Source organism: Anastrepha obliqua, chromosome 5 (genome assembly GCF_027943255.1).
Source record: "Anastrepha obliqua isolate idAnaObli1 chromosome 5, idAnaObli1_1.0, whole genome shotgun sequence".
Lineage (NCBI taxonomy): Eukaryota > Metazoa > Arthropoda > Insecta > Diptera > Tephritidae > Anastrepha > Anastrepha obliqua.
In genome coordinates this window covers 19,383,617-19,401,407 of record NC_072896.1, presented here as the reverse complement: position 1 = coordinate 19,401,407, position 17,791 = coordinate 19,383,617, and the positions used below count along the sequence as shown (strand labels likewise).

Here is a 17,791-nt window from a genome sequence, read left to right as displayed (position 1 = left end):
GAATTCAATGACTACAATTTAATAGCAGATAAACGCAAGTAATAAGGCCTTTGACACTGTGTCACATAGAATTATTTTGTGTAAACTGGGCTCTCTTGGCTTACACCGGGTTTTTCTTCTATGGTTAGAATCTTATCCAAGTGAAAGGAGTTTTCTTGTTACAATTGCGGGTGAATTTTTTGCTCCCTTCATTGACACTTCTGGAGGACCTCAAGGTAGTGTTCATACTGTGTATCATCAAAATATGTCCATGAATTTAAGGAAGAAATTTACAAGCTTGCTCGTAACCGCAGGCTTTGTGTTTATTGGGTTCCTGGGCATGAAGGCTTAGAGGGAAATGAGACAGTGGATAGAGTAGCTAAGAAGGCAGCAGACTTGCATGGGATCAAACAAGTCAAATATCTACTTAAACCCCTGCGCACAATTCAAAAACAACTAGAGGAACGCATGTTAAGGGGGGAAGCTGGTCTAGAGCGCAAAAAATGGGCATATTTTATGAATTTATTTTGACTCAACAAAGGAATCAATCGAAAATCTGTGAAATAGGTTTAATAATATAGCTTTCATGGTACAAATACAAAATTTTTCGTCTGAATTAATTTCAAAATGGCCGCTGTCCAGCAGTTCTCCTAAGGCGCCTTTTTTTCTAGTGGGTCCATTGCCGAAGACGTAAACTCCTTAATTTTTGTCCTGGATCAAAAAATAAAATTTTGTTAGTTTCTATATAACAACAGAAAGAGACGTACGTAGGATTTATCCGATATTTTGTTTTTTCGCGAAATGGTGCACGTTTGAACAAAAAGTTACAATTTTCACTATAAAGAACGACATAAAATTGTTGATTAAAAAAAAACTATGTAATATAAATAAAAAATCCTACGTACGTCTCCGGAGAAAGGTATTTCGAATGTATTGTCAAAATTTCGTAAGAATCGGTAAAGATTTGTTCGAGTTATGTCTTCGACCAGTTTAAAAAAAGTGATTTCGAGAAAAACGCGTTTAAAGTTGTAAATAGCGTTCGGGGCATACCTGCGAGGCACTGCCGTCGAATGAAAAATTTGGGCATTTAGACATTTTTGCTGGCATCCCTCATTTGGTATATTATTTCTAAGACCCTAAAGCACCTTTTAAGACAAAAACAAATTTTTCGATTTTTTCAAAATTCTAGACCAGCTTCCCCCCTTAAGAAAGCCAAAAAGCAGACGACTTAGCTTAACCAATAACAAAGTTGCCAGGATCATGTGTAAAGATGTATACGATGACAAGTATACTAAATCGGTTATATCGTTCGATAGAAGAAACAGGGCACTGCCTAGTTGCACCACAAGCCTAAAAGCTAAATTTTAGCCTTAACGACGTTTGCAGGAAGTGTAATGAGCCGAGTACAAGAGAAACCCTGGAGCATCTTCTATGCTACTGTTCAGCACTCTCGAAATCTAGACTATGCTACTTGGGCACTCTCAGCTTTTAAGGGGACAGATACCTGTAAATGACCATATTTTCTCTGATTTTCATTAAAATTATTTAAAATGAAGAAGTCTACATTTTTTTTTTTCAAAATTGGCATACAGTTTATTTGTACCTTAAAATAATATAATTTTTTTTTATTCTAATCATTTAAAATGGCGGATGTACTCTCAATTTTTCCAGGAAGGTCGCAGTGGGGCTCCTCAATCGGCGGGTTTTGTATCATCGGCGTCAGTAACCTGAATACAAAAAACCAAAATACTTTTTGTTTATTTATGTCATAATTTCTATATGAATTAAACAAAAATGGAAAAAAATCGCGGAATAAAATGCTTAAACAAAAAAATGAATTTTGGGGCGAATTTTTCTACTATTTTTGCTTCGAAAAAATTATTTTAAATTTTCGAAAACTTGTAAATTCAATTAGAATTAATATCATAAAAAAGACGTGTTCAAAATTTCAGGGAGATCGGTCAATAACTTTTTGAGTTATCGTGTCCGCCAATTCGAAAAATATAGTTTTGAGAAAAACGCGTCTAAAGTCGGCAACGTAACGATACCTCTCCCAGTGCACGAACGCAAAGATGAGAGTCGTCACGGTTGACGATCTATAATATAAGAAATACTTAAATTTACGTTCTAAAATTTTTTTCTGACATATTCTTAAAGGATTATATAAAATTTTTGTTTTCGAAATTTTACAGGTATAGGGGACAGATACCTGATAAAAGCTAAAATCTATCCCTGAACTGGAGCTTGAGCGACTCCTAAAATTCGCGAACAGTACGCGCATCTTAAGTGATGCATATTTTCGCTAAATAGGACTGTGATCTGGCATTGTTATGAACCAAAATGGTCTCTGCGTGGCTTAGGCCTAATAATATCCTCCAATTTGTGAACTAGATCAAAGGTATTGGTGTAATTTTTGACTCACATTTTTCATTCTCAAGTCATGCCAATTATATTATCTCAAAATCAAATTCGATCTTGGGCTTTGTTAGACGTAACAGCTTCAACTTCTCAGATCCTTATACGATGAAACATTTTTATCTATTACAACTCGTTCTCGAAATAACTGGTCTTATTTCTGATACAAATTTTCATTTTTTTCATACATTTTTGATGAGTTTTTTTTGAACTTCTGAATTATGCTGGATACTAAATATGATCTTGAAATACATTTTTTTATGGAGGACCACTTGCGGAGTCTATTTAATTACATTAGCCTTAGAATGGCTTAGAATCAGGCTTATGTGAAATCTTTGATTGTTTTAGTAAACTGTATAAAAAATTACATTTCATAAAAAAAAACATTGGAAAAAGCAACAACAAACATAAAAATTCCTTACCCAAAATTTAATATATTTACTCTACGCATTCCATCAAAATTGTCTGGCAGTGATTTGGAAAAATTGGTTTTTTGCATTGTTTTTCAGAGGACAGAATTCACATCTATGCTTTTTCGATCTGATGATGGGATATTTTTTTATTCGTGAGAGCATTTCCTAAAACCCCTAATGAGAAACCGCAACTCCCGAGCCAATGTTTTAATTGTGCTTTGGCAAGCCGCTTTCTACGGCCTCATTTTCCTTTTTTAACCACGGCAAAATGCGAACTTTTTCTTGTTGCTAAAACAGAAGGTAGGTAACGAAGGAGCGATGCAATTTAATTCGTAGAGGAAGATGCAATATTAACTATTTTTTGAAAATGTAGGCATTTTTTCGCTTCACTCGATGGACGGTGAGTTAATAACATTCAAACACAACCTTTAATTATTAAAATAAGAAAAAAATCGGACTTTTATAGTTAAAATCGAAGGTTAACTTAATAAACAGTTAGGTTTCCAATAACATGTTCAATAGAGAAATTTATCAAAAAATATCATAACACAAGGTGGTGCAAAATTAATCATCCAATTTGGCTTTTAAATAATTTTTTATCATGATTTAATGATTTAAAACAATGTATCATCTCGTATCATATAATACTTAAGTATCTAGGACACCTTAAACCCTTTATTGGGTGTTTGACAGAACTCTTCTTCTTATTTGTGGTGTTCTGTTTGATATTTTTTTCACAAGTGGGGGTACCTACAATTTTCTTCGCCTCTAAACGGCGGATGAGTTTTCATGAGAAGCTTTTTCATGGCAAAAACACACGCCGAGGCGCTACTGCTATTAAGAGAAACTTTTTCTATCATTTCAGTGTTTCGTGCCTATTTCTTTCGAGCTCGGGCCCTACCGAATGCTAGTTTTTTCAATTGCAGTCTTGAATTTGTTATTAAGAAATGAAAACGAAAACTGCTACCCTTTCGCATGTGTAAACTAACTATCGCTTGACGCCTCAACCGATCACAATCTTTCGTTACTGCCTACGGCCTGTGCTCAACGGCGTTTAACAGCGGCAATTTGCTAACAAAATACTTCCAATTAATGTCTACTGAACAACGGATTACATTTCATTCAATACTACATTTGACGATTGTGTCGAATGCCGGCTATTGACCGGAGGTAATGCTTTGCCCATCTTCAGTTACGTCTCGCGCGTCGTTGGTGGCGCATTCTACGCTTGCGAAATGTTCTGATGCAACAAAGTTATTGGTTTTGTTGCCTCTTTTTCGTTTGTTACCAGTGATCGTCGCCAGTTGAACAAACTGTGATTACGCGCGATCGGGAGTAAATGAATTTAATTATGGATTTGAGTTTCAGCAACAGTGAATGAAAAAGTAGAATTTTAAGAATTACTCGAAGTAAATATTGAAGTAATTACTAATCAAAAAGTACAAATTAAGTTGTTTACTAAAATGTTGCTAGTCACTAATAGCTCAACTGCTACTCAAGCGCGTTCGTACTATCTACAGTAACTGAGCCAGCGAATTAGTTCTTTATAGCAAAATTTGCGAAATAATTACCCACGTGAGATTTGTTTTTGTTGCTTGTAAACAATAGTTATTGTGTTTCTGAAAAAAAAAACGTGAAATAAGTAAATTTTCAATAAAAAAGTTTCACACAGCAAAACTACTTTACCACGTGTATTTATTATTTTTGGTGTTATTAGTTTACGTTGCGATTCCCTAGTGAAATTTGTGTGATAAAAATGGAAATTCGCATTGAAATGAACGGCAATGTTGCCAAAGCAGGTAATTGTTTAATTTTATTTGATTTGGAATATATGTATATAAGGGCGGGTCGATTTAAAAATCGCTCATTGCTCTGTGAAAATCGTATTCTAGGGATCAAAATAAGAAACTTTGCCGAAGGAACCATACCTCTAAAACGAATTCTGATGTCATCCAATTTGGGTCAAACGAAAAATCGCACTTTGACCCATTTAGAGTGCTCCAATCGAGTCCAAATGTATGACCGACCCCCACTAACTTTGGACGGCCGATCCACCCATGCCAGTGTCGCAACCCCTGGAACTCACCTGGGGGTTCCCCATACAATAATTTCAAAATATCACCATTTTTGGCCTTTACATGAGAAAATAAACTAAAAAGTTCGACCCAAGTTGGGGGACATCAGAATTCGGCAAAGTTTCTTATTTTGATCCCTAGAATACGATTTTCACAGAGCAATGGGCGATTTTTTTGCCTCCCCATAAATCGACCCGGCCTAATGTATATGTGTATGTATGTATAATATTAACAAGTCTAAATTAATTGTCTTTATGTGGATGCTGCGCCAATACAACCCATAAAAGAGAAAGACAATGTATGGCACTGCTGAAACAGCTGCGGCCATACAAATCTGAGCAACAAAAAATTGCAACTTAGTATATAAAAAATTACTGTGTTGGTGATACCTTTTGTTTTTTTTTAAATGGTTGTGCTAACTGAATATGGTACAGGGTTTCAAGGCATAACGGGCACCCATCACATGGACATTGTCAGCAACTGCTGGCTGGATGATATCGATATCATCGGCCTTAACAACCGCGCTGTTAGTTCTGCTTTCTCCAAACTGGATAAAAAGGCAAAGCGAATGAGTCTGGTGGTGAACGAGCACAAAATGAAGTACCTCCTGTCTTCAAACAAACAGTCGGCGAACTCGCATATCGGCTCCCACGTCACTGCAGACAGTAATAATTTCGAGGTTGTAAAAGACTTCGTTTATTTAGAAACCAGCATTAGCACCGATAACAATGTCAGCCATAAATCCAACGTAGAATCTCTCTTGCCAAAAAGTACTACTTTGGACTAAGTAGGCAACTGAGCAGTAAAGTCCTCTCTCGACGAACAAAACTAACACTTTACAAGGTTCTCATCATGCCCGTCCTAATGTATGGCGCAGAAGCGTGGACGATGACAACATCCGAGCGACACTTGGAGTGTTTGAGAGAATGATTCTGCGTAAGATTCTTGGACCTTTGCACGTTGGCAACGACGAATATCGCAGGCGATGGAACGATGAGCTGTTAGAGCTTTACGACTAAATAGACATAGCCCAGCGAAAACGTTGGCTGGGTCATGTCGTCCGAATGGATACAAACGCTCCAGCTCTGAAAGTATTCGATGCCGTACCAGCTGGTGGTAGCAGAGGAAGAGTAAGACCTTCTCTGCGTTGGAAAAATGAGGTGGAGAAGGACTTGGTTTCACTTGGCGTGTCCAATTGGCGCCGGTTAGCACGAGAAAGAAACGACTGGCGCGTTTTGTTAAACTCGGTCAAAATCGCGTAAGCGGTTATCGCGCCAATTAAGAAGAAGCTACTTTTTGTCTGTTTCTGGTGAAATGGGCTGAATGTCATCTAAAAGAGCATCGAACTCATGAGGTCCTTTTGACTACGAGTGGATCGAAGGCGCTAAGAATAGCAAAGCTTCAATGCACGAATGCGGCCGAGATTCTTATTTTGCATTGTCCGCTAGGCATCAATGCATTGTGACTGAAAACAACATGTTTTAGAGCAACTTAACTTAGGTTAGGTTAGGTTGGGTTAAGTTGAAATGGTTCCCCACAGAGAGGGCACAATGGATGAAAGTCCTTTACCATTGTAAAGAAGATAAGAAAGCTAGGAAGCAAGGATAGAAGAGGAGGGAGGCGGATATGTGTATTTGTTGAATATGACCGATGACTGACTTACGGTGGTGATAGTCACTTCGTATTGATGATGAAGTCCATCAGGTGTGGCAAAGAGATGAGAGCCGAGACGCAATATGGCTGGAAATGAGTAGTAAGAGAGTATCCACCAAGATAACTCGCCTCATTAAAGCCCTCTACGAGAACTCCGAACTGGCAGTGCTTCACCAAGGCGATATTAGCGATACGTTCACTACCAAGGCAAGGTCGACCTCTGTCGCCCCTTCTCTACGCCATTGTCCTTGATGACGTCATGAGCCAACAGACCCTGTATAAAAAAATCATCGTAAGGAGTTTCACCAGACATCTTGAGGACCTGGACTTCGCCGATGAGATCTGCCTACTCTCTCACAAACTGACTGACACGCAAGCAAAGGCGGACAGACTTGACGCGCTGGCACGCACTGTCGGACTGGAGGTCAACACCGCCAAGACCACAATAACGCAAGGCAGGTAATGGTTGACGGATGCCCGGGGGACTTTGTTGAAAGCTTCTGCTACCTCGGCTGCATCATCACGGCAAATGGTGGATGGATGAAGATTTCAACTGCAGGCTAAACAAAGCAAGGGCGGCATTCAGTCGAATGCATACAGTATTGGGGAGGAAGTGAAGTCCGTATTGTTGTACGGAAGGAAAACATGGCTGATCTCTACCACCCTCACACAGTAATTCAATACTTCATCAACAAATGCCTCCGCATCATCTGCAGAATATTCTGGCCAAACACCAACAGTAAAGACTCACCGTGGAGATTAACGAACGAGGAACCCATCCTGAGGCAAATCAAACGCAAAAAGTGGCTATGGAAAGGTCTTACGTTAAGAAAACCACCAGATAGCAGCACGAAAATGGCATTGGACTGGAACCCACAAGGAAGCAGAAGTCGCGGTCGACCAACAAACACTTGGAGAAGGTCCATGCTGCGCGAACAAGCAGATGCCGACATCTCATGGGGCGGTGCAAAAACAAGAGCACAGAACCGCTTATGATGGAAGAGTCTTGTCGAGGGCCTATGCTCCCGAGAGGAGTGAACAAGGAAAAAAAAAATTACCTAAACTTGCCTTTACCTGAACCTGAAGTTGACTGAACTTAACTTATGTACCTTAACTTGCCTTAACTGAAATTAACTTACCATAACTTATCTTACCTTAATTCAACTTCAAGTCTCTTTCACGTCAGTTGTTTAGAGGATGAGTAGGAATAATCTTTGCAAGAACGCATCACTTGCCCTGCGTTCTGGAGGTTAAGAATCAGTCATTTTGGCTTTAACTACGCCTTTGGGGCGGTCAAGCTTAAATATAAGCCGCATTCTGAAGTCAGCTTCCTACAACCTCATATATCCTTCTCCCCCTCAATTGTACCACAAAAGATTACTTACATTTAAATCAAAGTGACTCAACGATCTAACCTTACCTTACCTATGCGGGAAAGCTTATTAAAAATGGTTTGAAGTAGAATATTCTGCGTTGTTAGTTGGGGTTATAAATACTTTAATTTCATGTTTGAGATACGGCTACTAAATAACGAGACTGACCTCTGAAGTATGTGTGCCAGCTGAAGCTTTTTCTATCCAATGTAGTGGCTCTTTCTTCTGGCTCAGTCTGTAATGCCTGTCGATAGTTTTCTAGCCAAGTATCTTTGGTATTGTGTCATACGATTTTAATCTGATGCTTAAGGCAAAATCTGCATTAAAAAGAAAACGATTTTAGTTAATGGAAAGGAAAAGGAAATTACAGTTAATGGAAGTGAAAATGAAAGCGGCACGTATCCTGAAGAAGCTGACTGAGGAAACCAAAGTAGGAATACGTCTCGAAGAATGAAAGATTCACATGGAGCGTTATTGGTATAGAGGATGAGTGTACATTAAAATTAATAATGAGAAAATATATATAAAATTAAAATAAGATGTTTAACAGTGTTAGTCTTAATATTTAGTAGCCCCACCTCGTATTTTGTGTTCCAATGAAGCATTGTTGGCTTTGCATGACTTTGCCAAATATAGACTCGTTGTATACTGCAATCGCACAATTCACTACTTTTTTATGATACCTTCGTATCGGGGCCAGCTTTTTAAGTGTCTCATCTTGGAGTGAACTAATTAGTAAGAGTGCGATATGCTTCTTCGCTTGTTCCGGGACGAAAAGCGTGCGCTCAAATAAAGGTTCTAGAACTTATATGTATATAAATATAAATATAATTGACACTTACATCCTTTATTGGGTGTTTGGCCGAGCTCATCCTCCTGTTTGTGGAGTGTTTTTAGATATTGGAGGTACCTTCAGTTTTAAGCCGATTCTGAACGGCAAATGTTTTTATGAATATCTTTTTCATGGCAGAAATATTGAAAACAACTTTTTCTATAATTTTGCTTAGTCATACACTCACTCCCGAATGGCAATCACGCACTTACGCATTCGGCTACGGCGGCTACGGAAATATATAAGAAATTAAAATACGATTTTTTGCAGTGTCAGTCTTAATATTTACTAGCCACACCTCGTATTTGTCGTGGAATTGAATATTTTGTAATCGTTGAATTCATTATTTTTACTAGACCTTCGGATGATGCACAGCACTCGAAAAGATCTCATCTTGGAGCAAAATAGAAAGAGTTCTACGGGATGCTTGTTGTATCCAAAGGCTCTAGAACTTTTAGTAAATCCTTTTCTAGAGAACTTCTATGTCAAACTCCAGGCCAATCACATTGTGACCTTAAGCAATCAAACATTCTGAATACTATTTATAAGGTTTTAAGAAATTGGGACTACACTACTCCTAATTTTAGGCGAAAGTTCACTTGCCAACGTAAACAATTGAGAACATCGCCAAATCCTTTTTATAATTGGGGCTACCAGCGGCATCGCTACAGATTTGTCGAGACAAATCCTTACCTCTGCCAAATTGTTTTTGCCTCCCCTTCTGGGCTAATCATGAAAGGCAACGAGTTGGGTTAGATGTGTCTTTAAAAGCCCATCCTGGGTTAGGTAGTTAAGCAGTACTGTAAAAAGATCCCACTTAGAACTCTAGGGTCCATTGTGCTACCAGTGCTATGTATTTGTAATCGAAGATATTATTTTATAGTTAAATTCTTAATGCATGTCTTCGCGAGTTTTAAATGCCATTCAGCCTTTTGCCAGCAGTATTCTTCAAGGATGAAAAGTATGCTGATCTTTTTGTCGAGTCCTACAATGAGCAGGAGAGTGGCAAAGTAGATGTTCCAAAGTACCTGTAGCATTCGCTTCGTTGCATGTTTTACTATAAATGAATCGCTCTGGACTAATCCTATTTTGGCTGGGTGATGTAGGGTGAGTTAGTAGTTCCGTCAATACTCTAACCAATACTTTGAAGCCTTTTCCAGAGAGTGATTAAATAAAGTTTGTAGTTTTCGTATTCCATATCTTAACATAATTTTGGCAGTTTTGTACATCGTTGAGTGATCTCATATCGACTGCGTTTCCAGAGCTAGTTTCTCATTCAGTTCCGTTTTCAGTAAGGATAATGATGGGAATATGGCAAGCGAATACCTGCCTTAGCGAACTCATCGGTCCTCCCATTTTCTTATGTCCAGGTACCCAGTGAATAGTGACCTGCCTTTTTCCGCAGAGTCCATCCATTTTGGATCTGCATTGTTGAACACATTCTGAGTTAGTCCAAAGAGCCATAATTGCATTAAAGCCGTACCTAAATAAAGGAAAATATTTTTCATTCCTTTGCTTTCTAATTTTGTTATTCCTTTTGTTGCCTTTCTGGGTAGAGTTTGGCTATAAATGTCATCATATCATTGGCAGTATGCATTTTAGTTCCTTGATGCTTATGTTTTTTGGCATCACTAGATACGAGTTTCATGCAAAGAGGCATATTAATAAATATTCAAATATGTTGAAGATTTAGAAAACTCTTGCCGAAAATACTGGAAACACTTTCTATAATACGGCTAACAATTTTATGCTTTAAGCTGATGCTGCTGATTAATATTTTTGGGGCTCATCCGAAACTAAACAAATTCAGCTGTGGGATAAAATATTGCTTTTCTATTCACTCTGATGTTCAAGTTGCCAATTGCGATTGCGTGGGAAAGCGCTCGGATACCATAGAGTTAAGAGCTCTTATACAAGAGAACCGATTGTTTGGCTCCTCCGCGATATGTGAGAGAAAATAAGCTGAATGGTTATGCTGTTCCACCATAAAGTATAAGAAACGTAGAAAACTTACTGTACTGAACAGATCTCTAACAGATCTCTTCCCGATAGGCGAACAGAAATATATGTATGTAGAGGCTGACCGAGACCAAGATTTTAGCCAATGCCCTTCTTTTTTAGTGCTTTATTTATAAAATCTTTTCAATGCGTTAACATTCCTTCAACTGCTTATAAAATTAGCAGAAAAAAGGGGTATTAATCCAATAAAACCATAAGGATGAAAATATTTTAATAGTGCAACAGAAAAAATGCGCCTGTTGGCCACTTTATCAACGCTGTTGCATTTGTCGCCCTTTGTTTTTGCTGCCACTACTTTTTTTGTGCACTCTTGCAGCTGAGCAACATTGTTGTACATGAAAATTTACTTTCAACATGCCAAAAAACAAGCGACATTTTCCCTGCCGCTGTCGCTGTCGCCTCGGTGGACCGTTTCCGGTAATGTTGTTGTTGTGTACGTGGCCGCGCATTGCATTGTCAAGTATTAAGCCGCTGGTTGTTATTGTTCAACTGGTTGTTGTTGCTGCTGTTCTTGTTGATTCATCTCACCACTTTTTCCTCATTGCCGGCGCACATACTGTATTTTTTTCCGGGGGTGACCCTTAATGGCGGCTACACCGGTCCTGGGCATGTTGTGTCACAATTGCTTTGTTTGGCGATTTTTCGTCGGTGCTGTTGGCTAGAAAAGAATTGTTGTAGTTAAACATACACAAACATATCTACTTAAAAGAGTACAGTTAAGAGGAGTTATTTAGTCGATTTTTGTATCAAAATCATAATTTGAGACCTGGTTTGGCTTTTACCAGAGCGAAACGAAAAGTGCTAGCAAAAGCAGATCAAAATTAATCAGTTAGCGGTGCGGAATACTAATCCATAAAGGAATATAAAAACTTGTTTTTATTGTACATATCCGCTGCATTGGATCCGTAGATTCTGACTATTTTCTTTGCCTTTCAAGAAACCTCTGAACATCAGGTTAGTAATGGTAATGGTAATGGTTGTACGGGTTAGGCTAAGGCCTTTATGCACTGCGACCCTGCGACCAGATTGATCTATTGTGCGCCCCTAATTACTTAATTATGTATATTTATTTTATATACCCGGAAATCGAACCAGCTCCTTAGGAGGGAGCGATAGTAGGTCTTCCTCCTCTAGTAGATACGAGCCCAGGATTCTGTGGTATGTCTCCTGTGGCCTAATGCCTCGCAGTTGGTGATTAAGTATTCCATAGACTCCTCTTCATCCCAGCAGAACCTGCATAATCTTATACTAGATAACTCTATTGTGTTAAAATGTTTATGACAGGCAAAGTGACCTGTAAGTGCTCCACAGAGTAGTCTGAGCCCCTTTTTATCTAGGGTTAAAACAGATTTTGCTCTGCTGGCATTGAAGTTCAAAAACTTTTTGGAATGATTAAGGCCGCTTGTGCTGTTCCAGTGTTTCCTGATTTCAGTTTGGATCCATTTTTTGGTTTGCTGTTTTATATTATTTTTGTTAAAGCCAAAAAATGGGGTTGGTCCAATAAATAGCCGTGTATCTGTTGGGTTAGTTATGGTAGGCGAGTTACTTTGAGAAAGAGTTGAGTCTACAGAGAGAGAGAGAGAGAGAGAGAGAGAGAGAGAGAGAGAGGGGGAGAGGGAGAGGGAGAGGGAGAGGGAGAGTTTACGTTGCAGTGGCTCATTCTGGCACTCAGTGGAGATTTTCGAGTTCAATTCCTTTTTTCTGTCATCCTCACCCTCGCGAAGATTGTGCCTAATTCGCCAGATCGAAAAAATAGTTCCGCAGCAATTTAAGAGAAATTCTTTGAGTGGGTGGGATTTCCAACGGAAATGCTGGATTGGATCTAACTTTTCCTCATCTCTACAGCAACGAAGATACTGAATGGACCCTACCTTTGCTTTATCTCTACAGGTTTTATAGAATCTGGCGGTTGCGAATCTGATGACCATATGGCCAATAGTCTAGTGATCTGTTAATGTTAGTAAGAAAATTCTTTTCATTAATCATCTTGTGCCTTTGTAAATTCCTCTTCTTTGTTCGTCAAATGTTGGCCAAAGCTATCGTGATTTTCTGCAGATGGGCAGATAAGTGGATATTCAAGCTGTACCTTCGAAGAGATTGTGGAGATCATGCACATTCTTAAAAACATTCTACCTAGATAACAAACCTCCGAGTACATTTCTGCTGTCTTCTGTCATTTGGAGTCGGTTTAAACCTGGTCTCTAGGTCTCCCTATTTGTGAAATAGCATCAAGGCGCACATAAGCACTACATGGTTTCTTACTGGTCAAGGCAAAAGCTGCATTCGGGCGCTTATAGAAAATTTGGGCCAACTCGCAAATTTCTAGAAAAACCAAGCTCAGAATGTTCAACGCATGTATCAAATTGACGCTGCTAAATGAAAGTGAAACGAGGTTTGTTTCGAAAATGATCTCGCAGAAATTACAATGCTTCACCAACAAATGCTTGAGGGTAATAGGCATTTATCCATAGTTCCTGGACTAGAGCCACATCGTAACCGACTCTCCCTATGTTGAGCAGGAGCTCGGCCGAGGCGTTCTTACTCTTGTGGAGATCTATCTGAAGGATCTTCAGCGTCTGGCTTCAGAACCTTCTCGGAGTTACACACTTTCTCCAGCTCACCCTTTTCCACTTCCTGTATATTGAGGAAAGCTTCCAAGATCTCTTCAATACCGAGATCCTTTGCCACCTCCCCGCAGCGAGCGTGTTGTAATTGTCGTCTGTCGGGTTGCGTTTTTTGAGGCGAAGGTGCACGCTACCAACTCCCCAAGCCATCCTCCCGAATCGAGCGTAAAGCAGGTCCTCTGCCGACTTGTTGATCTAGAGAATGTAGTTCTGGCCTTCATCCCCAGTTGCTGGTTTTGCCAGGCTCAACACTTTCCAGTCGTCTGTTGGCACGTCCGTGTTTTGTCTTTGTAGTAGTCACAATGCATTTTTCGGTTTTCTTACTCGCGGAATGAAAAACCTTCTCCTTCGGTATTGAGGGGTGCAGCTGCGGTCAACAATTTCAAGTGATGCCCCCTCCCACAGGCCTTGAGGCGTTTTTACTGCTTGCTTTAACCATGTGAGCATAGGGTCATTCTAGCATTTTATAATTATGACGCCCTGAACCACCCTGATCCGTTAAGTGCTGGCATGGGCGCGTTCAGCTCTGCGTCTATTTTCGTAAATGGGGTTTCCAGTAGCTTCATTTTCACTACCTTCCACCGTTCCTGCGACATTCGCCTCAGCTTGTCACTACGGTAAGTGAGAGCCACTATAAGGTGTTTATTGGCAATTTCTCTGGCATCTGCCGCTGCTTTCGGCGTCGTAGGTCTATCATCGTCTCCGTTTTTCGGTTTACCCATGCCGTGCTTGTGCTTCTGCTTTTTCGGTGGCACCGAGGCCTCGCTATTCGCAGAACGCTGTCTCTAGATGGCCACTTCCCAAGTTAGGTGAGGTTAGGTTGACCTGGCTGGCTGAAAGCCATCACATAGACCTATTGATCCTTAGTGTTACCAGATGGAGCTAGACCCTTACGTTTCTTTGTAGTAGACATCTGGTAATACGTCTGCGTCTTTTGCGAATCTAAGTAAAGTTTGGAGCTCTATCCCCGAGAGGTTTTCTAACTTCTCACATTGTAAAGTTCCTAAGCATTTTAATCTGGTTCTCGCTAATGCAGGATAGGAACATAGAAGGTGTTCTAGCGTTTCCCTCTTTTCTAGTTCATTGCAAAATCTGTTTCGAATTCCTATCTTATATGCGTGCGCCGCTAGCAAATTGTGGCCTGTCAGTATACCTACGATAGTTCTACTTTCCTTACAAGACAGGGCTAGTACAAATCTGGGGTATTTATCTAAATTCTGTGCACATATGATTTTCGCGGTTTTGCAAGTGGCTAGATTATTCCATTTCCTGTCTATCCGTGTTTTCATGTACGTAGCGATGTCTTTGTGTGTTATATTGTATTTAAAGGTTTCAGTATGCCGTTTTCTTGTACGAATTGTCTGTACACAGCGCTTTTGGCAATCTCATCTACAATTTCGTTTCCTGCAATACCCTGCGGCTAATCTCTCTATGGCTTCCCTACTTCTTAGAACATTTTTAGATGAAATTTCATATGAGTTTATTGCTTTTATCGCAGCTTGGCTGTCAACGTATATATTTATTTTGGAGTTGCTTGATGTCTTTGCGAATGCTATTTCCGCAGCCTTACCTACAGCAAAGACGTCTGCTTGAAAGATACTGCAGTGGTCAGGAAGCTTAAATGGCTGCCTGATGCCTAGCTCTGCACAGTAGATCCCTGCTCCTACTCCGTCAAACATTTTCGAGCCATCAGTAAATAAATGAAGAGTATTTGGGTTAGGTTTCATTCCTTTTTTCCAACCCTCTTCTTCCATTGTTGTTCGGAATTTCTTCACCCAATTGCATTTCGTGGGCAAAAAGTAAGGGGAATTTATTTGTCAAACTTCGCGGGATTAAAATTTCGCTCTAGTTATATTTTTCTTGAGTTGGCAGCACTGTTAATAACATTTGGGCCAACTTTCATGTGAATGTCGTTATCAGTAATATATTTACGCTTGTCTTGTCTGATTTGATTGAGCAGAGAAGTGCCATCGAATTTTGTTTGTGGAATGAAATTTCGGCTGCGGGAACGTTTAGCATGTTGCAGAAGACATTTGGTGATTCGACCATGTCGCAGAAAAATGTTTATAAGTGGTACAAAGACTTCAAAGAGGGTCGAGAACGTGTTGATGACTTGGAGCGCTCCGGACGACCATCGACGTCAACAGATGACCAACACGTCAATAAAGTGAAGGAGTTAGTGCTCAAAAATCGTCGGTTGACTGTTAAAGACCTTACTGATATGATCGGAATATCAGAAGGATCTGTGAAAACCATTTTGAGAGACCATTTGGGCCTACGAAAAGTCTCGTTTGGTACCGAAAACTCTCAATTTCTTGGAAAAAAGTCGTCGCGTTGATGTGTGTGAAACAATGCTTTCAGACTATCAGGACAAACTCAAATGCATCATTACGCGAGATGAGACTTGGATTTATGCTTACGACCCTGAAACAACCGACCAATCAAGCGAATATCGTGCTAAAGGCGAGGCCAGACCGAAAAGAGCACGTCAACGTCGTTAAAAAATAAAGGTCATGATGACAGTTTTTTTCGATTTTCGTGGTGTGGTGCACTATGAATTCCTTCCACCTGGCCTAACTGTTAATAAGGAATATTATTTGAGCGTCATGAGTCGTTTACCTGAAGCAATTCGTCTTGGTTTTTGCATCACGATAATGCACCGTCTCACACTGCACTCGTTCTTCGTGACCATTTCGCCAAAAATTCCACGCATATCGTTCTGCAACCACCGTATTCGCCTGAGTTGGCTCCGTGTGACTTCTGGCTATTCACAAAACTCAAGAGACCACTCCGGGGAACGCGTTTCGAGTCGATTGAGGAGATAAAAGCTGAATCGAAGATGGTGCTGATGGCTATACCGGAAATAGACTATTTGGCATGTTTCGGGGATTGGAAAAATCGTTGGCTTAAGTGTATTTCATCGAGAGGGGATTATTTTGAAGGGGATGAAATTGATTTACAAGAATAAATAAAGATTTTTCATTTTAGAACCAACCACCTTACTTTTTGCCTACAGTAGTAGTCCGTTTGGACCCTATAACTAATGCCTATTGAGCTACGTCCGAATGTTAGATAACTTTGGTGAACTGCTCTTTCTTAGCTGAAATACATTTGGCAACGATTAGCACCACTTTCTCTATCATTTGATATGGCCTGCCCATTGTGGGCAACTCACCTAGCACCAACTCAAACTCCAAAAACTCCAAAAATAGCATTTGATGTTCAATTTAATAATTTACTAGCTGCTGCTTAATTTGTGTGCGCAACTGTATCTAGACATATATTTTCATGTTGTTATAAATATTTTCGCTTGCTTCTGATTCCATGCACACTTTTTTCGGTGTGTGTATTCATAAATTTTGCTTGCAGCATTGAAATTGTTTTCATGTTGCGCCGACTATGCTGCACTATAAATTAATTTGGGTATACCGTCGGTGTTTGTTGTTGCTGCTTTTTGCCTTTTTTCTGCTGTTTTTCTCATTTGGTGCAACACGTTTTTTTTCAGGTTTTTGCTTTTCTCCATTGCTGTAGCTGTAGCGGCAAAAAATTAACAACTCATGTTTTAAATGCGCCACCACAGCGACGCTTGTTAAGCGTGTTAAATGTGACCCCATAGGCTGACAACGGGTTAACAGCACAGCTGTACCCAGCTTAATTAGTTCGCCTCATCGTCGGTTGGTAAGAGTTGCGTTGCACTTTTTTCGCCAAACAACCAATTATGCCCTCCAGCAATTGCTACAATTTTCATATATTTTTTTGTATTATTTTATACAATTTTAATTTATTTACATATTTGAAAATGATACGATATGATATGTATGTAAATAGGTGTTTTTGTAAGCGATATGCATATTTTTTACATACCAATTAGCCGCCGACATCTCATAACTTTTAGTTGACAGGCGCGTATGAATAAATATTTTATTAAAATGCAATTTTTTTTTAATTTGTATCTAAGCGCGTTTGAAAATAATAAATTAGGATTATTTATAATGATTAGTAATACATAAATATGGGCACGTAGTCGTTGCTACCTCTGTGTTCGACATGAAATTCATTCAGTTTTTGCTGTTGTTGTTTGACAACTATTAAAATTCAAATCGATGCGCATTTGCCTACTAATAATTCATAATTTCTATTGTTCATTAAATGCATTTGCAAATTATCTTGGTAACACAACAACAAGTTGCATATTATCCTCATGATTTACAAATGCCAGGACGCCAGGCCATTTAGACGTATTTGCGAATTAACCTATGCGTAAGTAATTAGGGCTGAAGTGCACTTTACTGGAACGCAACTAACAATAAAATGTATGAACTAATGACCATTTTGAACATTTTTCTAATAGCGGTCGCCCCTCGGCAGTCAATGGCAAACCTCCGAGTGTATTTCTGCCATGAAAAAG

The 17,791-nt window shown here is 39.4% G+C and overlaps 1 protein-coding gene across 2 annotated transcripts in view; it reads left to right on the top strand.

The window, feature by feature from the left end:
- The window catches only part of LOC129247397 (proton-coupled zinc antiporter SLC30A2), a 243,889-nt gene that overhangs the window by 74,132 nt on the left and 151,966 nt on the right, over positions 1 to 17,791 (top strand). The window contains exon 1 of one of the 2 annotated variants that reach the window (XM_054886517.1): positions 4,027 to 4,606. The exons of the other annotated variant lie outside the window; for it this stretch is intronic. Coding sequence (XP_054742492.1) covers positions 4,564 to 4,606 — 43 coding nt within the window. The 5' untranslated portion in view covers positions 4,027 to 4,563. Of the gene's footprint in view, positions 1 to 4,026; positions 4,607 to 17,791 lie in introns of those variants that run through there. 2 annotated transcript variants of the gene reach the window in all.